Here is a 25,403-nt window from a genome sequence, read left to right as displayed (position 1 = left end):
AAGCCTCATAGAAGCCAAAGCTACGATTCAGGTGGTAATATTCCGGTTTTACGGACAAGTTCCCGACTATTTTCCTAATTTCTTTATGAATTTGTTTCTAATGCGGAAACATTCATTCAGAAGCAAGGCATAAGGCTATTTCCTAGATTGTAATAGTTTATTTTTTGCTGCACTTATTTTAATTGAATTTTTGTTATTTGTTAAGTCATACAAATATAGTTTCCATTGTACAGCTTTATTTTAACATCTCCATCTGAAAATAATACCATAATCTCATTCCCAGGACCCTCTCGATGGTTTTGTTTTAAGATAGCTTATCTTTGCAAGCTGGTATTTTTAAAATTGGATCATCTTCAGCTTGGCGACCGAGCCGACCGTCGCGAAGCAACTAGTTTCCCAAATATAATATGATTGAGTTCGAAATTCTCTTAACACGCAACCGTGACACCCTTATTGGCTGATAAAAACACGGCCTATTCAAACCTCGAAGCAAATACCAGTATTGTTAATCTCTTCGCAAAAGAAAAAATGTTTTGAGAATCTGCACTTAGTAAACTGTTCTTCTTGGAGAGCTAACTGTGGACGGCTTTCAGCGGAGTTTTAATGTACAATGCGGTTGACAATCGATCTGTAGAGACTGAAAAACGACGCTTGGCAGTTTGTTCTCATCTTTTGTTTTCTTTATAATTAGTGAATCAGTGGAGATTTATTCCCGGTCTTTGCTGTGTACTAACCTGAATTTCAGCCCCTTCCTCCGCCCGCTGAGTCACTCGGGGAAAAAGGCGTTCCGAGTGAATTGGCTGAAATTCAGGCTATACTGTGTATATTCAATGTATTCAACTCGTAAAAAAATGGGAGAAAAAGATGCGAGGGGGAAACAAAAGTTGTGGTAAGAACGTGAATAATTTACATGCGTCATCTTATATACGCACAATTGTGCGCCCGTTAAGCAACATAATCAGAATTACAAGTAAATATGTTGTGCAAAATGTCAATGTTTTTACCTTTGCTGGCTTTTTACCACAATCCATCGAGTTTGCGACCAGAAGGCATTGCTCTATGGAGAAGCCTCGCATTTAGCAGGAATCACAAAAACACGGTGACGATCCACCTGTTAATGGCAAATATTTTGAAACTTGCGTCTTGTCATCGTTCATCGAGGGATTGGTTATGAAACTTCAAGGTGATTCTCTTGTTTTGCACCGCGCAGCTCATACTGCGCATAACATTGCGACTTCGGAGATGGCGGCGTTTCACGCCGGCCGAGAGGCAAAAAAGGCCGATTTTGTTGTTCAAGAGATTTTAAGTGCAATCATGATAACTTTTCTCGGTTAAGAAGGTGTTGTTTTCGAACTCCCCCCAAGTCCTTTCGCGGAAAAAGATCAATTGCCCCTTTGCCATCCATTTATCATCGTGTTGAGAAGAAACGAGCTAGGTGACACCCAATTTTAATAGTTTTATTCACTCCTAATATAGACCGAATGCATAAATGGCGGCCAAAAAAATATTCTTTTGTTTTTGTGCTAATTAGACTCACTAGCCTCGCTCTCAAGCAACATTTCTTTTGTATTTTGTACATGCAAACGAGGCTAGTGAGTCTAATTAGCACATAAAAAAAATAATATTTTTTTGGCCGCCATTTATGCATTTGGTCTATGTACACGGAAAACATATTTTAAGGAAAAAACAAGTTGGATGGTAGAAGTTGTAGTATCTACATGTAAATCACGTGAAACTGCATTTGGAGCCTGAGACTGAGTGCAAGGTAATGACTGTTCGGTCAAATTTGCTTACATTTCTTTGCAGGATTGAGCAATTTAAAATCACTTTACTTAAAGATTACATCCCGGACAAACAAGTAGGTTCAAGTTTTCAGTAATAGTAAGTAGCTTTTTCTTCATAACAACAATTATTCCGGTTCATGATCTAGTTTCGAACGCTACCCGCGTAATTCGGTAAAAACACTTAGAATAAATAGCATGCAGCGCGAAAACAAGCACGGTGACCCCATCTTTTCATTGCACTTTTTAATGTCCTGTGCATGGAATATCTATTGTGCCAAGTTTGACAAAAATCTGGATAGTACGTCATTTTTAAGGGAATTACCTTAAAACCTAGAACAATGTTGTTGCAATCGATATTGAATTGACCGTGACCCTGCACAATCTTTTGTTTTCGCTTCGCACGGGTTTGCAAATTAGTTGGCCATAATTTAATAGAAGGATTTGATTGGTTATCTTCTTGAAAAAAAGATGTGTTTTGTGCAGGGTCAAGGCCAAAAACATGAAACAAAGGAACTTGATGAGTTTCATAACCATCTCCATGAATTAACCATGGTCTTGTCTTGTCAATTACGCCAGTGATCATCACCACGAGGTTCTCTTTGTAACCTAATAATATACATGAGAAAATTACTCAATTCGGATTGGCTAAGAGTAGGGCAGTTCAAGTGTAACAGTGCACATGTGAGAATATAGGTGTCGTCATGGTAACGAACACACTTAGCCAATAAAACGCGAGCTTCGTCTTCATTCTAAAGTCCTTCTTGCTTCAATATAAATCTTCTCTACTACATTAAGTAAACATTTTTATTGCAAAATTTTACATTATCATGATTTGCTTTTCATAAATTTCGTATCTTCTTTCATGTTACACAAAATGCGTGTTTTAGCGGTTGGTGACTACTTTTTCATCATTTCCAAAATGAGTAAAACAAGTTGTTTTAAATCTAGACATTTCATTACGTGGACGCTAGGGGATACGAATTTTATCCTCTCGTGCTGAAAGTATCTCTCACTCGTTAGCTTCGCTCACTCGTATCCCCGCGCGGCCATGTAATATCCTCTATTTATTACACACGACTTGCTCATCTATACCACCGTAGCAAATAACAGCTTCTCTTTAACTTTGACCTCCACAGGCCTTTGAATGGACACGTCTGGAGGACGTTATACTGCTGGAATTTGTTGGTTGTCCACCAAGCATGATGCCATGTGAATTGCACACAGTAATAAGTTTTGGAGAAGAAGTAATGAGTTTTGTTGGAACCTTTTTGGCGTGGACGTTATGATAATCGTCTATCATCAAGATTATGAAGAAGTTCAGCTAGTGACAAAGAAGATAATTTATTGGTCTTTAATCTTAATTTTTATCCGCCATGAACTTGACCTGCAGTTAAGATGCACAAAATAGGATATTGCACACCTTTCCTCAGCAGTACAGTGGACTAATAATATGAAGCCATTGTGTCTTCTTACAGTATTTTTTAATAAAGTTATATACATGTGTGTACTCTGGAGCGATTGCACTATTGCTACATGTAGATATACCTCAACTGCTTTTACAATTTGTTCACAAAGATAGCTTCGATGCCCCAAGGCTTGGTCATATTAATTTTGTATTTAAGCACAGTTCTAGGACTTTGTGAAAATCCAATAACTGGTCCTGCTGCCACCCAGTAAGCGATTTAAGACCACTTAAATCGACATTAAGCCCACTTTGTTTTTGGAAAAGTGAAGTCTTCTGTGACCTCCATGTAAAATGAAAAATAATATGTTGTAAGTCTCTTAGGCTTAAGTGGTGGTGGTTGATTTTAAAAATATATCACTAATAATTAAAAAAAAAACCCGATCATTAGCACGGTACGTGTGTACATGTTTTTCCAAGTTACCAGAAGTACAAAATTATATGCGATAGAGCGACGGTTCTCTTTCTTAGCAGCTCTTGCCTTTCCTTGCTCTGAGCACTGTTCCTGTTGGTAATTGAATTCAGCAGTTGTGTGAACATGAGTGTTGGTGCATGTGTATTTGCAAATTGTTCCCTTTCATCTGTCTCATAGATTGGTTCCCCATCACTGTTGTAGTGTCGATAAAGAGCTATCTGGAAGCGGCCAACAAGATCTTAAAATGATGAAGCTAGTAATGAAAAAAGGGTGACATAAATATTTGGGATTACGAGGCCTAATCTTGTTACCTCAGCGTTTAATAAATGCGGAATTCGAACCAGTCATATGTAAGGTGACACTCAACTTGATCCTCGATATTTGCGAGAATAGTGAATCAAGTTTCGATGCTCAGAGTCTGCCACGTTCCAGAGGTTCGAGTGTGTACCTGTCAACAACTGAATTTGATTATTAGCCTTTCCTAACTCTGCCTCCAATAGTTCATTTCTGATTGACATCTCCTTAAGTTGTTTTTCCAACCGTTCTGCAAGCTGCTGAAAACGTGACAATTTCAAAATGTTAAAAACATATATTTGGTTCCTTTAAAATGGTTAGATTGCATTACCTGTTTTGACGATGATGTGGTGGTATTAGACGTCTGGGATCCGGAATACCTGGCTATCTGAAATTGTCATACATGATTAATAAGAGCCTGCTTTCACATAAAAGGTCTCAGAAACGTCAAATGCAAGTATTTTTTTCACAGCACGTGTGTTTCTTTGTTGTAGCGGAGGAATACAGGGTGAAATACCGTTTCAGGAGGACTGTAATCCAGTTCACTTTTGAATTTGTCGTCGGCGGTTTTAGAACAGCTGTTACACCATCTATCTCCAGCACGGTAACTGGAACTGTTGCTCCAATAAGATAAAATATTTGGTAAAGCCTCGCAGGGATGTATCGTCGACTTAGCTCTGTTGAGTGTACAAGAAGTGGGCACGCATAGAAACTATTTACTTCATGGTGAACCTCGCCAATGCCGAGTACATGCCCAAGATTTTGTGTCTCTACTAAGAAATCTGGCAATTCCGGGAGTAAGTCTTCTCTTTTTTCCTTTGCATTCTTCCCCTTTCCGATTTTTTTTGGTGGAACCAGCAGGTTTTCCACCGAGAGTTTCCTTAACTGTCATGTCACAAAATTTAATGGTCATTATATGTAACGCAATCTACGCGAGCTGCATATTAGCATACTGTGTCTTCGAGGCAAACTGTGTTTTCGTGGCAAATTTTCTGCTGGTGTTCAGAAATAAAACACTGGTGTTCAAAAGATATGTTGTGCCTCAATAACTGGAGCAATTCTCACGAAAGTTTAAGGATACCGTTTGCTGGTTGACTCTAGCCCTGGGTTTTCACGCCTTGAGACGCAGGAAAATAAACAGAATATATCACGGTAACAAGGTAAGTCAATTTCATTCACAGAACATTACATTTTATGCCGTTTGAAAAGACATTTGTGAATATGCGTCCTCCTAACACGACAGATCATGAGCTTCCGTTACCTGTGACGCGAGTTCAGAAAAACTTTCCTCTATTTATCATCTTAAATGGTCAATTTGGAGAATGAACTGAAGTGCTTAATAATTGTGACATATTATTGACAAAGATGTCAAAGTCAGAAACAGTAACTAGGTCTCCGTTCCAAAAATAGATTTTGAGAAACATGAAAAACCATCCTGTCTCTCTTAAGTCATACAACAATAAAATTATTACTCGCAAAGAGATTTTAGCAACTGTTTGCTTTCTTAAAGAAGATTCGCAGCTCACCGAAGCTAAACCGTTATCTCGGCCCTCCTTAACTGTTGCTGACATGATTCGTTTCATGATAATATTCTCATGTTCCAGTTTGCTGTTTCTAACAGCATTAGCCGTAAAGGGAAACCGCTCTTCGCCACAGCCAAACCAATCCCTGTCTAGTCTCACTGCATCATCAAAGTGCCACAACGTTCACTTTAACAACTATTACTCCGTCCCGGGCAAGGATGATATCAAAGCTCAGCTTTCTAGGATAGAAAACAGACTGGAATACATCGAGAGAAAAATCAACTCTTTGAATATCAAAAACAATACCCGTGGATCAAGTAAGGTTCAGTTATTAAGCGGTTTAATTGTGGCGGCTCTTGCCGCCTAGTATTCGAACGATCTTTTCTGCTTTGTTCGGTTGAATGTGAAAAAGGTATATCGTAAGCGAATAATTATTCCATTTTGGAAATCTCAGATTAATGAAATATCTGCTTCAAATTATAAGCACTCGACCATTCAATTTAATTATCTAACAAGGAATCAACCATCTCATCCCCCCTCCCAAAAAAACGGACGGAGTGGGAAGGTTTAGCGATTATCCCCAGATTTAATTTTATATTATTTTGTTTCAGCCAAGAAAAACTGCGCTGAGCTTTACAAGTCTGGGTACAAAATCAGCGGTGTGTACACAATCGATCCAGATGGTTCTGATGCCTTCGACGTCTATTGTGATCAAAAAACCGCTGGGGGAGGGTGGACAGTGTTCCAGAAGAGACTTGACGGATCAGTTGATTTCATTCGAGGGTGGAGTGACTACAAGCGCGGCTTTGGTAACTTGAATGGCGAGTTTTGGCTCGGATTGGACAAGATTTATCGCTTGACCAAAACAAACAGCAGACTTCGTGTGGAACTCGAAGACATGAAAGGAAGAACTGCTTATGCTGAATACGACTTTTTCGCTGTATCAAGTGAGAGAACCAACTACAAATTAGCCCTCGGAACTTATTCCGGTGAGTTTTGTCACTGTAAAATTTTGCCGCCTTCATTCATTTCACATGAAAACAAAATGACCAATGAGCCTTAAACACAGAGATTTAAGGCCGAATAAAAAAATATTTGTTTTAGCCCGTGCGTGCTGTTTGCACACTTAACTCTCTAATTCCGTATCGAGAATGCAAAGAAAGCAAATGGATCATGCGGAGTTTTGTATTTTTACTTTCAGATCCCACTGATCAACCAAGAACCTTTCCTTATCAAAAACCCTTCAGTCTTTTGTGTGCGCTGAATCGGTTACGTTAAAATTTAGTTGTTGAATAAAATCGTTCCCTCCAACTTTGACATTAAAGATTGACGCATACTTTTCCCTACTAATTTATTCGAAATTTGTTACAACATAGCTCGTATGTTCGTGTAATCAAGTCATTGTCTGATTTAACCGTCAGCAACAAAAAAGTCCTCACGAAAAAAAGAGGGAATCGCGCGGGACTTCAGCACTTTACTTGTAAAAACGTGGGAAGACTTCCGCAAAAAGCGAACCAACTATTTTTTAACCTTTTCAACAAGGAATAGTTTAAATATTGTATTGTATTGTATTGTATTGTATTGCCATTGTATTGTATTGTATTGTATTGTATTGTATTGTATTGCATTGCTCCGCTTCAACGCATCCTTTATTTTCTTTCGGAAAAGCATTTCATCACGCTTCAACGATCCTGTCTCAGGTTGGTCAAAAGATATGGCACTGGTTACTTCTCTACAGCAACGAAATTCGAGTGATCCTACTAATAAGTCAGCTGATAAGTCGGTATTAGAGGATTCACATCGGCACCTGCTCTTAAACAAAGAAATGTTGCAAACAATCCTCAAGTTATTACAATACGCACGAAGGAAGAGAAAAGAAACTATTCTGCAATAATGTTACTTATACCAGGACTACACGCTCACAGTTCCATTATGTCTCGCCTCCATGCCAAAACGTCTGGTGTAAGACCATCGACGTCTCTTTCTTCTTCGTTATTGTCCTCTTTATCTGTAAGCGGCTCCTCTTGTTAATAGGGAGTTGAAGCATAGACGACGGTTACAGCAGCCACAACGCCATAAAGCAAGAATATGATTGGTTAAAAAAGGAAAAATACTCGTGCTGCACGTGCAGCACGAATTTCCGTGCATTTCTTTGCCGTACTCCACAAAACAACAACGTGAAATCACCAAATTTGCGGTTTTGACGACAACATCGTGAGCATATAACAACGAACCATTCATTTGCTATTTTTACTTTAAAACCGTTCGTACCCAACCCGTTACAGGATAGTTCGCGGTATTGTACAAGGTGAACAAGTCGGAATAATCGCTCAATATTTGCGATAGAGCTGATTTATATTTTGGAATGACGTTTTCTTTGCCGTTGCCGTTGTATTTGCTTAAACTCTCCACTATTTTGCTTTCTATCCATTCTTCAGAACCCTTCGCTCTTATCATGAAATAGAAGATTCGCTGCTTTCTGAATAAATAGACAAGGAAACACACTCGAAAAGGCGGGGCTGATGATGTGAGGAAACTTGGAGAAGTGAGAAATATCAAACCATGTGACGTCGAGTCAAATTCTCGCCCCAGTCCCAAGGACAATTTTTAGTGAAATTGAGCATTAATTCGGGAGCTAAAAAATCATAGAAAAAGAAAATTTTCTTATTTTTAAATCCGTATACCTTTATTTTAGATATCACTGAAATAAAAAAGCGAAAAACATTTTTCGTGTCATATAAGCTATATATTTTTTTTGTAACAGTGACTGCATGTGTTTCCTTTCGTAGGGACTGCTGGTGATTCGTTAAGCTACCACCGCGGTGCAGCGTTTTCCACGAAAGATCGTGACAATGATAATTACCCTAAAAGCTGTTCTGTTCATTACAAAGGGGCTGCCTGGTGGTTCAACTCTTGCGTTAGGGCTTCCTTGAATGGGATCTACTACCATGGTAATCACCCTTCTGGATCCGCTTGGTCCGGTATTAACTGGTACAAATGGAAGGGCTACGACTACTCAGCCAAAAGGTCTGAAATGAAGATCAGACCAAATGATTTTTAAGAGGCTCACAAGGCATTTTAATAAGTTCTCAGTAGCTGTAATTGAGTTGAAATAAAACAGTTGGCTCTGTTCCATAAGCAATGTCTCATTTTCTTTGCCTGAGGGTTTGGTAGCCTAAGTTTCTCATTTGGTATGCCAAAAGCACAAGCCTTCCCTTTTTCTATGTTATCAGCCGGTTTAGTTTTACGTTTTGATAAGAGCAGATATAATCAACGAGTAGAGCTGTATGCAAATTAGGGTCCTTTAACTATCCTCAACTGATGTAGCACTGCACCAGTTTCGCTATCGCAGAGGTCATGGGTTCCAATACCGTTCAAGACTGAATTTTTCAGGCTTTCCTTTCGTTCTCACTGCTCTTGGTACGACACCACTTTAACAGACATTGGTTCTTGAATCATAATAACGAAAATGATGGTATTCATAAGACGCTCAACGGTAGAGAAGAGGTTGCATTCAGTTCGCATTTGCGCAGGCGAAACTTCTTCTGTTATCACAATGAAAAGTGTCTCTGATTGGTGCATTCATGTCAGCACGAGGAGTGAGCAGGGGCCGTAAGATTTTGGCTATAAGAACCTACGGCGCATGTTCTCTTACAAGAGTTTCCCAGAGACTTGGGTCATGCGCTGACATAAGATGCGAGGCTCTAGTGACGGGAATGCCACTTTTATAGAAAATTCAACTTTTTAAGGGTTTATGAGCACCTTTGCATACTTACCGTGCACTTAAACATTTTTTGACTCGTCTATTCATACTGAGATCGAATGACCACTATGACGCATGTACATGCAGGTCCTGGATTTGCGATTTGCGCATTTTTTATTTTTTTTTTGGCCAGTTATCTTATTCCATAAAATGAGAAGATTCCATTTACGTATACTTAAATCCGCATGTACACAAAAAGTTCGCGTAGAGAAGTTTTTACTACTTATTAAAAATGAAACTTGGCAACTTCCATGATTTTTCTGTTGGGTCGCACTAATGGGACCCAGGCTCCAGTAAATCAGAACTCGGGCAAATTGATCATATTATTCATGTTGGTGTCCCTTAACGGAAAAAAACATTCGACTACCCTCATGGTAATATCCAAAAAAAAAGGCAAAAATTTGCATTTCCTGTTTCGTTTTTGCTTTGATATCCCTGTGAAAACTGAATAAAATCCTTCACCAATGAGAGCATCGGTCATGTCTGGAACAAATTGAACGAAAAGCGAACGTTTAAATCATAATAGAGCTGAACACAAACGCTGTGTCTTGAGTGAAAACAGATGCTCGCATCCTAAGAAGAGCGTCTTCTTAGCTTAGTCGTCTACCGTTAAAAAAGCAGACAAGGAAAAAAGTTTGGTAATTCTTATCAATGTCTCGAATGCTCAGTGAATCATTGAAAGGAGAAGAGAACGCTTGAAGTTCAACTGCTTAAAAAAGTACAACTATGAAAACCAGTAGCAAACGTTTTCGAAACATTTTTATTGCAATTAAATAAGTCCAGTTAATACCTTTTGCAAAGGACGACCAAAATGTTTACTTGTGTTTATGCTTTGTATTTGAATGTAATTGCTCAATTAATAATTATAAAAGTAAGTAAAGATTAAAGATGAAAAATTAATCGTCTAAATTAAACTAAGAAATCATGGGATTACTGTAGTCAGGGAACTTTTGTGACATGGAAAACCTTATGATTATCACCTGTGACTCCAATCCAACGTTTGCTTATGCAAAATGTCCAGCTTTCAGCCATCTTATGATTTTTGATTTGGCAATAGACATTTCAGTGCTAAACACAGCGATTTCCACACAAACCGCCAAAATCAGCGTTCTTAATTTCAGAGCTATCCTCTGTATTTTCACCTGTTTGAAGAGTCAACTTCGATCTTATCTCGGAGAGATCGAAGCGGCAGCTCTGGTAGCTGGGAACCATTTTTTTGCTCAGAAAAGCGAGTTGCCCGTTACGTCGTCGCTGGCTGCTTTTGTTGCACCATCAAATTTAAATGCATTGCGCCACAAAGTGGTCGCGCTTGATTGGCTCCTTGTGAGTTACGAAACTTAAGGAGGCTCGAAAGGGTTTTCAGCTAAGCGCTCGCGCGTAAGCCACACAAGCGATACTTAGGCAGCTCGCGTCAGCTCATGAGTCAAAACGGTTAACCGAAAATTAAAATGTGACCCTAATTCACGAAAACCGGAAATGAAATTTGTTAGAAACGTTGAGCAATATATCGAAATTTTGCTCCGTGACCTACCCTAGTGACACGATGATTGCGACATTCAGTAACAAACTGCCCTTTCATCGTATAAAATGTGGCAACCACACATTTTTAGTTTGCACTCTCGTGATTAGGCGGCCAAAAAAACAAAAGCAAAATGTCGCTTGCGTTTTGCATAACAATAGAGCCAAATTCCCAAAAGACTTTTTTGCTATTGTTTAGTCAACCCAATCCCCCACCTAATAATGTATACTGTCTACAATGGTAACTGAAGCCTGTTAATCTAGAGTGTCTACATTTTCATTTCATTATGATCGCGGGTGCTCTTGAAATGCACGTAATTAGACGCAGGTCCTACTTTGAATCTTACATAGTTGAATCTATCCAACGACCGGTCTCGATTAGCTATGCTATCTGCGGGTCGCTCTCATTGTTACTTGATATTTTTAAGAAAGAAAACAGCTTCACATATCTTAAGCTAAAGGCAATGCTAACCTAGCAAATAGTTAGCAAAGGCTTACGCTTAAAGGGACACTTTGTTTTGGATGTCAAAATTGGACCTGTATCTAATTTGGTGGAACCCCCAAGAGCACCCCGCGATCCAGCCTAGTTCCCAGTCGTCCTCACGCGGATCAGATGTGATGTCACCGGTCAAGCGGGTCGGGAAGATTCCCCGAGGACGGCCTCGTGCTATCGCGCCCGGTCCCACGCCTCACGTTTCTTGCGATTAAGCGCTGAAAGGCCTCGGAACGAGACTGTCCGCTATCATAATGAAATGAAAATCCAGACTCTCTACATTAACAGTCTTCAGTTACCATTGTTGACTGTATACATTAATTGGGTGGAGACTGGGTTGGTTCAGTACACCGACATGGCTGTTAATGACGTCAGGTGCAAGCCAAAGATTGAATATTCAGCGCAGATGTAATTCTAAACTGCGCTTGTAGTGACAAGGCACACACTACATAAGAGTAACTGAGGAGTCTCTTGTGTGTACAGTGCGCGCTCGCCGTTTTGCATATAAGTAAGCCCGGGATTCTTTAATAAAGGAAATTTATCCAGTAAATTTTTCTTCCATCTTCCAGCAGTGTTTTCATAAATATTTCAAGTTCTGCCAGAAGAATTGTTCTTATAACACGCAATAGGAGTGAATACCAGGTAACCGAGTTAAATTTTAAGATATTTTCCAAAAACTGAGTTTTAGAGGGTCTTTTGAGAGTGTCGTACCGTTGCCATGGCAACAGTTGGGGACTCACAGACACTGTAACAAATTTGCCTGACGATAGTATTACTCAAATATCAAACTTACCAAAAGGATGGACAGTGTTGCAATTCTTTTGTTTAGGAAACCCACTGTACTAATGAAGAGCCGTTGAGAGCCCCCTTAATTTCACCTTCATGCACGCAAAAATTCAAACAAACAATTCCTTGGATCCAATTGTAAGTGAATGTTGTTTGCTGTTATGGATTAATGGACTCGCGCTCTCTGAAAAAAAAAAGAAGATATTTTCATTTATTATATGGAGGAGAGTGTTTTACTGGGAACTAAACCACTCGTAGATTCCATACGCCACTACATCCGGGACCCGAGTGGCGTATTTTCCGTATGTCACCTTTGTGAGAGTCGTATCGTTCAATGACGTCACGATTCCCGCCTTTTTTTTCCCGCCTTTTTTATAAAGCCCAGCTGTATTTGTAAAACTTGACTACTTTGAAACACAATAAAATCGGAAATATTCAAAATTTAGTCTCCATATAATAAAAAGAACATTACACGTTGGCTCGAAGATATGAATTTTATGTTTTCGTGGCAAGAACAATATCTCACTCGTTCGCTTCGCTCACTCGTGAGATATTGTCCTTGCCACTCGAACATAAAATTCATGTCTTCTCGCCACCGTGTAATATCCTCTATGTATATATTGTTTACAGAGTACCGAGAAATCTCTGATATAAGATGCCAGCATGTAATAACAACTTTTGTTCGTCGACTGTTGGGTGATGTAGCAGCTCTTGGAACGTATGATGTGACTGACTCACTACCCACGCAAAAAACAAAAGAATAAACAATTGAAACAACGACTTTGCCTTCAAAGCTAAAGAAGCTTCTTTCAATACTAAAAAATAGCAGGTTACGAAAGTTGCTACACTACTGCAACTATCTCAATTAAAGATAACGAGGGCTTTGATTGTAACAGGGGAGAGCAGCGTTGAGAAAATAGCTAAAAATAGGGAGCGTAAGTAACGATGACGGGTACAGAAAAAGACAACGCTACAAGGCGCGAATATTATTGGTTTAATAATATACATGAGAAAATTTCTCCATTCTGATTGGATAAGTGCAATGCAGTTTCCAGGTAACACAGTGCGGAAAAGAGGCAGTTCGGTGCCAATATTGTAAAAAAACCAAGAATTCTGATTGGTCAATAATCAAAGGAAGTCACAGATAGGCAATGAAAAGGCGATCCCTGGATGACAATTTTTGGCGAGGTAGGCGTACGTGGTTTCTGCTTATCCTGATTTTTTCTCCTGTATATTATTAACTAGCAGTAATCAAGGATCAGTGGGATGCGTTTGATTCCTGTTTTGTCATCGACGAGGATTTGAAAGTAGTTGTATATTTTGGGGAGAATAGTTTAGCGCCCTTTCCTAGCATTTGTTCAGTAATGAAGGCATCACATTACAACTATTTTGACTGGTATCTTGTTGCCAATAAATCATTAAAAACACAGACTACTATTTGTTATAACTGTAATATCAGTTTTGTGGGATATCAGTAGATGGTCTTGCAGGAAAGCCTTGACTTCCCTCGTCTGCGTGTACAGCACGTGGTATTACCGAACCGGTCACCCATCCAGGTATTAGAGAATTTAAGAAGAGACGACAGCTACGGCAACGACAATGCCAAAAAACAGTCATATTATTGGTTAAAAGAACCAAAATGATCGTGCTGCACGTGCGGCACGCATTTTTTAACAATTTTCTATCGTACTCGTCAAAACTACTATGTGAAATGACCAAAGTTCAGGTTTTGACGACAACGTGGACAAACTACAGTGAATCTTTCAGTCTCAGTCGTCACTTCAAATTCGTATTAGCTAATTTAAGAAACGACGACGGCTACGATTACGACAACGCCTCAAAGCAATAATATCATTTGTTAAAAGAGCATAAATAAATTTTAGCAAGCATCGTAGCGGTCCTCTGCATAACGACGACGTGAACTGACTAAGTTTGAGTTTTGACGACAACGCAAGCACGCAACATAGAATCTTTCATTCTCTATTTTAATTTTCAAACCGCTCGTACCAATTTATATTTAGGATACTTCGCTCATATTTTAGGACGTGAATGAGACTGAATAAATGCGAAAGACTTCGCCAAGTTATATTTTGAGGTGACGTTTTCGTCGACCGTCGCCGTTGTAGATCTTAAATTCCCTATTGTATAATATAAACAAAATGGAATACTCATGAAATACTTAAAATAGTTCAAACTTGTATTTTGAAGTGACGTTTTCTGTGGTTTGTGTATTTCCCAGTCAGCAGACAGAGCTGGACATTGCCCCAGGTTATCACAAGAGAAGGAGGGGCGGTGATTGACAGAATTAAGAGTCACTGAAGTAAACATTTTGCAGGTTAGGGCTTGTGACGCATTACAATTGGGTGCATTTGAGCCTATGAGTTTCTCAGTCACCAAATATTTTGCAATTAACTGCCAAAATGTGTTAGAGTCAACGCGCTTCAGACATGAACGCACTACTTCAGAGACTCATGAAATATTTGCGTTCTACGAAGAGGTCAATGCTGTCTACTTTTATACATCAGCCGCTAGTAGCAGTCGCTAGTAGCAGAGGAGAATTTGTTTACGATAATTAAAAGCTGGATAAATCAGCAGGAAATGCAATTGTCAGCTAAGAGTATTCGTTGCTTCCAGCTTACAACACTGTACCTAAACTATACTTTTACAAATTAATTATATTTTTAAAAATACAACGACACATTTGAGTTTAAGGAACATGTTTCGATGTTTCAAACATCATCTTCAACCATAGTGAGTGTAACATTTAAAATTTTAATAAGATAATTCGTATGTATATTTATATAACTATCAATACAGTGATTCTTTGTAGATTAAATGTTCGTTACAAATGAACAAAATTCAAATGAACCAACAATATTATAGAGAACACAACTGACATAACGGTAAAAGTTTAAAAGTGTAATGATAAACTGACATGATCAACATGTTTGTTGAGTTCGGGTTTCAAGCGCTGAATATGCAAGCTCAACTTGATTTTGAGTTGATAGAAAGAAGTAGCATTATCAATAATTTTGAAGCAAGAAACATTACAATTATCCTGACAATTTTTAGAAAAACTAAGTTGCTTGAAAATACCTACGGGAAATTGACTCAGAGAGCCTTCCCCATGGTCGGGAATTTGACATGTCCGCCATCTTGGAACACCGAGAGAACCTGGAGATGAGTTTCCTCAACCTTGGTTATGATCATCATAACCAAGGTTGAGGATAACTCTTCTCCAGGTTCTCTCTTGTTTTGGAGACCAGTCATTATTTTATCCTACATCCACCCTGGTCTTGTCTTTTTGTAAATAAGCAAAAATCACTTCTATCAGTCCTTGCTGGAGTGTTCACAAGTACGAGAATATTTCTTTCTACTTTTTTTCGTGATTGCTTTTTGTATATTTCTACATATTCAGGATTTTCCACTCTATCATTGTGCATGCTTGATTGATTCGTAAGCTGGTTAATATTGTTCATGTTGTTTTGCTAAATGTTAGTGCTAAATGTTGGTGTTCAAAACAAAGAAATGGCGGCCATGATGGTGTACCAAACTAATCCTCCGGAAATTGAACTTTATTTTTATGCAAATACTTTCTTTTGTATCAGTAATTCGATGTGGCTGCTGGTCACGTGAGTGAAAGCGCTCTATTAAACTCTCTAATACCCATCGCCGTTCTTTTAGGATACTTATATTTATCGGAGGTGCCGAATCGGGATCCAAATCATGGTTCCGACAAACTATGTAGAGAAATTGCAGACCAAAACCTTTTAAAGGTAATTTCGCTGCAGCCTCGGCTTCGGCTCCGACTAGCTTGCAAAACAGGTGTATTTTGGAAGACAAGAGTTCAGGAAATGTTTGGCAGCTGTGTTGAGCTTTTGAAGCAGAGGAAGATTCGGGAGAGAGAGAGAAACGGCTACAAAGTGGGTGACGTAATTCACGAAATAAGGAACGGGAGGGAAAGAAAAATACTTGTGGCGACTCAATTCACTGGTCATATTTTGCATGTCATATATGCTGGTCATATTTCATGCATAATTTACCAGAAGCACAGGATCCCAAAATTGCATCATTCAGAAATGTTTCTTTCTTTCTCGATCTACACTGACCGGAAGTCAAAATAAAATGGAGTAAAAATGTCTTTGGTTTCGGCATAGTTAATAGATACCCCCGGCAGATGAAGAAAATAATTCTCTCCTTTTGTTGTTGGTGGGTTAATTTTCACCGCGCATGAGAAGTTTTCACATTAGATATTGAAACTACAATACTACCACAATATTTAGGTCATGTCAATTAACAACAAAGAATTAATCTGCATTTGTCAAGGAAAAGGAGATCACTACATTGAGTAAGTTAACCAAATCAGCATTAGTAGTTGACTATTTAGAATTTACGAGGCGGTGATTAGTCGGAGTAGAACCTCGATTAGCAGATTGTAAGCAGATTTTCTTGAGGTTTCAACCCGATCTTAGTTCGTTGGGCGTGACGCGGGAAAAAGGGAGCGAGAAGCATCTTGCTCCTACATTTCAAGAAGCTTTTTCTCGTGCACGAGTCTTTAGCTAGGGCGCTTTCCTTTTGTCAGAACTGGCCGGCCAGAAACGTCAGTTTGCAAAGGAAATGCAGCAATTTGAAGGAACACTTGCATGATAATCCCTCGCATTCTTCTGGAGGAGTACATATCATCCTCCAAGTGTGTATATTTGAAGGGGTTGTAGAGTTAGTCCTTCCAAATACCCGGACGGGCGGCCGATCAGTTCTGTCAAATGAAAAGCGTCCTTAGTTTATCGCAGCTCAATGTTCGAAGAACTGAGCGAAAGAGGCATTACGTGTACTCTACACACGTTCATGCAAGGGTAGATAAGTCAGTGTAAAATAGGTAATCACAAATTATACATAGCGTACTTTAATTATGTGTTCAAATACACTTTAAATTACTCGACCAGTCTAATGTGTCAGGTATAAGGGAATGTTTGCTGACGCCATTGGTTACTGTTTATTTTATTAACATACCAGTTTGCTCTCAGATGTCATCAAGCTATTTATAAGTTCACTTCAAAAGGTAAAAGAACTTGTTGAACTTAGTCAAAACTCCAATTTTAAGCCTTTTAGCTTCGATAACGAGCCAGGTCTTAACCATCAAAAATTGATAAATTCTTGCTTGGCAAAAGCATTAATGATCATGTTCATTCTTTCTAAAATTTCGAATTTTGAAAGCATTATTGCTCTGAGATTATCTGGTATATCGTGTTCAAATTTTCAAAGGTAGCTCATTATGCAATGCACTATCAGTATTTTCAGTACTTCATTCTTGGTTGACTGATTACAAAACGATTACCTTGTTCTAACGAGGTAAACCATGTAAACAAAGATTCCTCTATTGCGTACAACAGCGCGTCTGTTAATGGTGCAATTTTAACTAACTTCAATTCCAGCTCTTATTCATTTAAAGTAAAATTGATTGTTTTCGCTCGATATAGCTGCAAATGCAAATGAGTTTGTCTTTATGAGCATCTAAACGATGAGTCAACTATGAATATTAAAAGAATAAAACTGCGACCACAAAAGCAACTATGATGCACACGAGAGGATACGTAAGCAAAACGTTGCTTTTGTAAAACAAAATACTTTGAACGGTTTGCAAACAACAATTGCAAACATGAGCACCACGTGGGCTAATGCTCCAAAATTACTTGTTGTCGAGAGAAAACGCGTCCTTGAATACTGAAATCAAATAAAGATGATTTAGCCTGAGGATTCCAGTTAAAAATTAAAGTGTGAACGCCGTATGTGCGATGGTTACTAGGCATGCCACTCAAAAATTACCTTTTTCGAATTGCGTGTTCAGTCCAAATACTTGCATAAAATTAAGTCGGAAATAATAGTCATCAACTGGAATGTTTTGAATGAACCTTTATTAACGTGATATTTGCAGCTCTCATTTAAAGCTCAAGTGTAAGAAGCGATCATTGTATTGAGCGAAAAATTAGTCACAAAAAATGCACCGTTAATCAACATGATGCAAAAGGTAGGTTCTTTCATAGCCGGTATAGGAGACTGGTAGTTTTCGTGAGAAAAGCGCTCCGGGTTGCGAGTGTTGACAACTCTGTTATGAGCAGTCAAAAACTGAATTTTTTACTGCACTCTTTCTCGACTTGAGCATAATTCTTTTAGGTGCTATTAAGGGTGTGTGAAGTGAAACAAACTGGCCTGTCCTCTTGTAATAAAACTCCACCAATGGCATTTTCGGATGCGTCTACTTGAAGCGTGACTGGTAGGTTTGGATCATAGTAGCGTAACGTGGTCGATGAAGCAATGAGGATCTTTGCCGAGTTGAATGCTGTTTCGTGAATTTCGGGCCAAAGAAACACAGAATCTTCTTCACAAGGAAAGTGGGGCTGAAACAATAGTTGGTGAATAACAAAGAAAAACAATGGAAACTCTTTCCCTCAAAAATTTCGGATGGTCTTTCATATACCGGATCCGAAATGATTAATCATGTAAAGCTATGATCCTCGCAGTTGTGGTTGCAATTTTAGCAATTGCATAGAGAAGCCTGAAAAATTCAGGACCTCAACGGGGTTTGAACCCGTGACCTCGCGATACCGGTGCGACGCTCTAACCAATTGAGCTATGAAGCCACTGACGTTGGGAGTTGGTCATTTGTGGGTTCTAGTTTCCCGTGAGGAATGAACCAATGAACGAAATGATATATGAAATGAATCATACACTGAACTGCGGATATGAAATCAAGTAAAGCTATGATCTTCGCAGTTATGGTCGCATTTTTAACAATTGCGTAGAGAAGCCTGAAAAATTCCGGTTTGAACCCGTGACCTCGCGATACGCAATTGCTAAATTGCGACCATACCTGCGAGGATCATAGTTTTACTTGATTTCATACACGCAGTTCAGTATATGATCCATTTATTATATCATTTTGTTCATTTATTCATTCCTCACAAGAAAATTAGAACCCAAAAATGACCAGCTCTCAGCGTCAGTGGCTTCATAACTCATTTGTTTAGAGCGTCGCACCTGAATTTTTCAGGCTTCTCTACGCAATTGCTAAAATTGCGACCATAACTGCGAGGATCATAGCTTTACTTAATTTCATATCCGCAGTTCAGTATATGATTCATTTCATATATCATTTCGTTCATTGAAATAATTAATGTCGATAAAACAAAAGAGCAAATCGAACATAACAATACCTAATAGCCCACTTTCGATAGATCAAAATTCATTCCTAAAGAAAAGTCATCATCTCGAGGCTCTAGCGAATAAACATAAGGATTTGTATGAGTTCATTCCCCAGAGCCTCGAAAAGATGCCTTTTGTTTAGGACTGAATTTTAACATATCGAAAATGGGCTATTAGCTTTGTCCTCCGTCATTTTAGGACGGTTAACGAAAGTCACCCAAAATTTCTTTCCTATATTACCGTCGACTAATTTTCCCATGCGACAAGATTTCAAGAAAAACAAGTGAATTTCCGAGGGAAGAGATGAAATCTGGAATGTCTAAACAACGAGAGAAGCTGTGAAGGTGAATCATTGATTGGCTGGTCTTTCATATACCGGATCCGAAATGATAAATGTCCTTAAAACAAAAGAACAAAGCGAACATAACAATACCTAATTAGCATTAATTGGCATAATTAGCATTTAATTAGCATTAATTAATTGGAATAACAATGGTTCTCTTGTGCTCCGCCATTTTAGTCCGGTAAATGAAGGTCTACCCCATTGATTGGCATGCGAAATATTTCACACTCGCGGACATATGATGGTTGGTTCTCCGTTTTGAAAGTTCTGAAACGACGCTTTAATTAATGCTAAATAGAAGGTATAAATATATAGTTAATGTATGGTGCCGAGGGAAACAGTTGGTTTTGTTTTCCCGAAAGTCCTCGTGCTACCCGAGACGAACACGAGGGAAACATCAGGAGTCCAGGGAAAACAAAACTAACTAGTTTCCCAAGGGACCAGACATTGAGTGCTTTGTTATATATTATACAGTGCTGTTGTATCCGGTGCGGGCAATACAGCGGCTGCGGAATTATCTCCCGGTCGGGATACATTTATACAACTTACAACTTCATACAACTTTAATTTATTGACATTCACATTCCCATTATATTTACAAAATTCTTTCAATTTTATTTAGAAACATTACATGTAGGATATAGTTACAAGTCCGAGCAGCTAGATAACCGCAAGTCTTTCCTGCTAGCAACTAGTTCTTTGTAAGTAGTCTCAAAATTGCAGGACATAATCGCAAAATATACTGCATTCAAATTTGACCAGGGGCGCGTGACCAAGAATCAACAAGATTCAACCAATCACAGTGCTCGTTTTGTTGAGAGAAAGTCTACGTATATAACAATTAACAATTATTCCACGAGCAAGCGTTGGATATGAGATGTTAGATAGCTATGAACAGTTGCATTACTGATATCAGAAACAGTAACTGGACGATTAAGGACAAATTAATGATCAATGATGAAGAAACATCTTCATATTCATCCATCTCATGCACACGGTAGCGATGGCCTCACTTGAGTTCTTTCCGTATATACATATACACGCTACTTAGGACAACACGCACTTGCACTTAGTACTTGGCTTGGGCCGAGCCGATTTGTCCTCAAACTCCCACGGCCTGATCCCGTCTGGCCTTGTAGCTCAGTCGGTAGAGCAACGGTGATCTATCCGGAGGTCGTGGGTTCGATTCCCACCCGGGTCAGAGATTTTTCTCTGTCCTTGGGTGTTGCATAAGAAGTTCCTGATTCTGTGGATCAGCGAAGGTTCTTCATCCATCACATGCACACAGTAGCGATAGCCTCACTTGAGTTCTTTCCATATATACATACACACGCTACTTAGGACAACACGCCCTTGCACTTAGATGAAGAGACAGAATTTCTATTGATTGGAACAAGACAGCAATCTAGCAAAATTGATGAATGCAGTTTCACTGTGGGGATTTTAACATTAATCCGGTGTAATGTGCAAGGAATTTGGGGTCGTGTTTTGACAATGGCTACTCCTGTAACTAAGACATGTAATGCAGCATATTATTTTTTGCATAATACTAAGTGCATTCACAACTTGCACAATCCCATGATGCAATCCAATATACACTTAGGGTGCGTTCGATTGACCCTATACGTGGCGTGATGATTAAAACGGTATCTTTGGCGCGTTTCGAACCAGCAAGGATAATAAAAATATGTTATAAATAGCATTTTACCCGATGTTTGACAATTTTAACGTGAATCGCCGTAAAAACGAAGGATTTCTAAATTATATTCCATGTATTCCTATTCCGGAATACGGTCAATCGAGCGCACCCTTGTGGTCCCGAGGGAAACAGCTAGTTTTGTTTTCCCGAGAATCCTGATGTTTCTCGCGACGAAGTCGTGGGAAATATCAGGACTCGAGGGAAAACAAACTAACTAGTCTAGGTATGTAACAATACAAATGGACTGTATCATGCTTCAGTGAACAGGATATCCATTGTTTTAATGCAAATAACTAAGTTCCAATGTGTTGCAAAACGCTGCAGGTAGGTTAATAATTAATGACCATTGCAAATACTCGCACATAACAAGAGCTCTGTACGATTTTCATTGGTTGCCAGTTTGCTTGCGTATCCATTTGAAGATTTTACTCTCAACTTTTAAAGTGAGACACGGATTAGCTCCACCTTATCTTAGGGCCCGATTTCATGGAGAATTTCAGCCCGGGCTGAGATTTCAGCCTGTGTTCTGAAAGAAACCTTCTTGAAATGAAAGTGGCGATAACATGGAGAAGGTTTCAGTCTGAGGTGAATTACAGACCGGGCTGAAAATCCTGGCCCGGTTTCAGAAACCGGGCTATTATTTTCATCCCGGCCAAACGAGCTGAAAAATGCGCAAAAGTCCATGAAATTTGGGCTGAAAAAGAAACGTGAGCATGCGCATCAATTGTGTTTCGCATCTTAGTAAATTTTCTCATGCAAATCTGCGTTTTGCGCCCGGGCTTAAATTCACCATGTAATCGCAACAAAATTTCAGCCCGGAGGGCGGATCGAAACTTCAGCCCGGGCTGAAACTCGCCATGTAATATCGGGCCCTTACTGATATACAAAAATTTGGTTTTATCAACGGAGTTGATAATGTAAATTGGCCACCGTACAGAGATTCTAAAAGCTGACGTTTCGAGCGTTAGCCCTTCGTCAGAGCGACGAAGGGCTAACGCTCGAAACGTCAGCTTTTAGAATCTCTGTACGGTGGCCAATTTACATTATCAACTCCGTTGATAAAACCAAATTTTTGTATACTACTTCCCCACCGACGCAGCACCACAGTTTCTTTAGAAACTACCCCTTCATTCCTTACTGATATAGTTAACACAAGGAAAAAGTCATCATACCATCTTAAGTCAAACGATAGTCTACTGTCCTTAGAAAAAAGTTCTTTCTTTAATCGGTGCAAGATCGTTTCATGCAGCGGCTCCTGCGCTGTGTAACAGCCTGCCTGCTCAGTTACGTGACATTCAGTTGCTGGCTGTCTTCAAAGAGGAATTGAGACCCATCTTTTCAAAGAGGCTTTCTTTGCCCACTGTAGTTCTAATCCTTTTATATTTCTGAATTTCCCTAGGCTATCTGGATCAGTTAAAATTGACTATTTCTTTGTATTGATTCTTATTATGTATAACTTATTGTATGTAAAGCGTTGTTGATGAGAATATGTTAATAGTGCTATATAAGTGATTAAACTATTACTATTACTATTACTATTACTATTACTATTACTATTACTATTACTATTACTATTGCTATTACTATTACTATTAGAGCGCGGAGTTGACAATAATCATTTCATATCCAGCAAGCGCGAGTGGGATAATTGTTTTATCAAAAGCGCCAAGAGAAATTTTAAGGGGTTTCTCTTGAAAACGACCACAAATTATGGATATATCTTCCCTACTTTATTTTGTAAAAAAAGAAAAAAAACGGATGCGTACAGTTTCTGATATTTGTAGAGCATGGTATATTAGCTCATATAGTATGATGAATAAGCCAATCTAAACTGTAAATTTGCATTATCCAATGATCCAATTTTTAATAATTATGCTTAGGCGATGATTTAGAATCCAAGTCATGCTCAAAAGTCCGTCAAAAACAAAGCGAGCACATTGGCTATTGCTTGCAAAAGCTACAAAATAATACTGCCAGGATTATCACTCTTTCCAGTTATCGGTCGTTCGTGTGATTTGCCGGATGAGTTAGGCTGGCAAAAGTTAGAAAAACCAAAAATTAAAACAGCTGGCTGTGATAATGTATAAGATTCACTGTATTAGAGGCGAATTTTTACCGATATTTCAAGTGTTCACATATATGGGAGGTGCAGTGACCTCATGGCCTCTCGGTTAGAGTGCTCGACTCCGGATTCATTGGTCCGGGTTCGGGTCCTGGCTGGGAACATTGTGTTGTGTTCTTGGGCAAGACACTTTACTCTCACGGTGCCTCTCTCAACCCAGGTGTATAAATGGGTACCGGCGAAAATGCTGGGGGTAACCCTGCGATGGACTAGCATCCCATCCAGGGGGGAGTATAAATACTCCTCGTCGCTTCATGCTTCAGAAACCGGAGATAAGCGCCGGTCCTTTATAGGCTCGTAACAGAGACTTAACCTTTTTATATATTTTTAAGTTTTCAGTGATATTTTATTCTTACATGTAATTTAGGATTTAGAATTTAAATTCTAGTTTAGTAAAATCAGTAATAATCATGACTCACAACTCTTAGGAAGACCATTTGTATGATAGGACTTTCGTGATTAAATAGAGATTTCTACTCTACTCTTCTGTTAAAAGTCTGTTAACCTGTTTATTGCAGAGTAAACAGCTATGCAGGCCCAAGAGCAAACGTCCTCATCATTCGACTTCCAAAAGGAGATCGCGAGAGCTAAGTGGTATAAAGAGGATTTGGAGAAAGGTGGATGGAAGGAGGCAGTGAAAGGTCCTGGGTCTGTTTGTTGGACTAAATCATACCCGGAGGAAGAGGTCCCCGTCAAAGTACTTTTCACGTTTGACATGGAAATGCCTGTCGAGTATGTGCTGAAGATGTTAGATCCCTCCACCCAGGATACTCGCCCAAAATGGGACAAAGCTTTTACAGACCTGGAGGTACTGGAGTCTAACGATCACGGCGAGTATGTTACCTACTCACGAACTGCTGCCTCTGGGCCGATTACCAGTCGAAGTTTCGTTTTGTTGGTTTCACCAATAAAAGAACTTGATTGGTACGGTAAGAAATGTTTTATTATGTTCCAGAAGAACGTAACCCATCCATCCAGGCCTGTAGGACAAGACAGTTTTATCAGAGCACAAAACGGTGGTAATTTTTACATGGCGATTCCAGACGACGAGGAACCGACAACTAAGAGTAAATTTTTTGGGCTCAGCAATAATAATTACAATGGCTGGCTCCCGAATTGGGAGTGGTTACATGCCAGGATTGTTCACAAGGGTACTGGCAAGATCACGGGAAATATGGTTGAGGGATATAACATGCTGTATAAAGGAAAGGAATAAACTGCTTGTAAGACTCTACTCAAAGATATGAGAACCAGTGAACTCCAATAAAAAGAAACTTAAGTTAGCTACTGGCGAACGGGTAATGCTTAAAACTGTGTGACAGAGAAAGACAACAACATGAAAGAAAAACAAGATGTACTTCATTAGTATTCTTTGTAACGAAAGAATTCGTGCAAGAAGTGCTTTATCAGAGTAAAAAGCTTCCGCACTTCAATTTTCATCAATGACTTGATAGGCTCTTATGTTCGTAGTTCGTGGGAGTTTTTGAAAGACATATCAAGGAAGGAAACAACCAAGACTGAGTTGCTCAATTATGATGAACTTTTCAATAGGCAAAAGTACACTTGTAAAACTATTTAGTTTAATACGATATTCAATTCACTCTAGAACGTCACATATATTTATAAGAACTCAAAATTCTTATCTTGTACATATATTGCTCTTTCGAAGTCAGTTAGCTCAGTTGTGATATCGCATCTATGGTCTGGTTCGATCTCTTTAGTTTCTTAAACGACCAACTACTGATGAGAAACTAAGAGTAAATCTATATATAGGCTTATGACTGAGAAGGGTTCTTATGTGCTGATACCCGTTTTGGAGACGTAACAACCCCTGCCTGCCGAGCTCGAGCATTCCTTGTCTTAGAGAGGCTCTTTAAAATGGGCCAATATGACTTCAAGAGTTGTCGCCCGCCATAATTAGAACAGAGTCAGCTTGAGAGCAAGTGACGAAACTCTGTCTAGTAATTTAACGTCCAAATGGCAATGGGGTTGACAATCAGA

General features: G+C 39.1%; 1 protein-coding gene and 2 long non-coding RNA genes across 3 annotated transcripts; 2 read left to right on the top strand and 1 right to left on the bottom strand.

Moving 5' to 3' along the window:
- Positions 1–2,550: 2,550 nt before the first annotated feature.
- Positions 2,551–5,108, bottom strand: LOC138011878 (uncharacterized). The gene is made up of 3 exons (XR_011124790.1): positions 4,473–5,108; positions 4,287–4,343; positions 2,551–3,914 (listed from the first exon to the last, which is right to left on the bottom strand). It is a non-coding gene; the product is annotated as an uncharacterized lncRNA (long non-coding RNA).
- A 330-nt stretch (positions 5,109–5,438) lies between these two features.
- LOC138011877 (microfibril-associated glycoprotein 4-like) lies at positions 5,439–8,616 on the top strand. The gene is made up of 3 exons (XM_068859111.1): positions 5,439–5,795; positions 6,090–6,467; positions 8,268–8,616. The coding sequence occupies exons 1-3, from the start codon at positions 5,525–5,527 to the stop codon at positions 8,537–8,539; spliced, it is 921 nt and encodes a 306-aa protein (XP_068715212.1). The 5' UTR covers positions 5,439–5,524; the 3' UTR covers positions 8,540–8,616.
- A 7,688-nt stretch (positions 8,617–16,304) lies between these two features.
- Positions 16,305–25,190, top strand: LOC138010791 (uncharacterized). Its single transcript, XR_011124556.1, has 2 exons — positions 16,305–16,386; positions 23,921–25,190. It is a non-coding gene; the product is annotated as an uncharacterized lncRNA (long non-coding RNA).
- Positions 25,191–25,403: the final 213 nt, after the last annotated feature.

The sequence above is a fragment of the Montipora foliosa genome, chromosome 7 (genome assembly GCF_036669935.1).
Source record: "Montipora foliosa isolate CH-2021 chromosome 7, ASM3666993v2, whole genome shotgun sequence".
Lineage (NCBI taxonomy): Eukaryota > Metazoa > Cnidaria > Anthozoa > Scleractinia > Acroporidae > Montipora > Montipora foliosa.
Note: the sequence above shows the minus strand (reverse complement) of the source record. Positions and strands in the feature narration are given on the sequence as shown.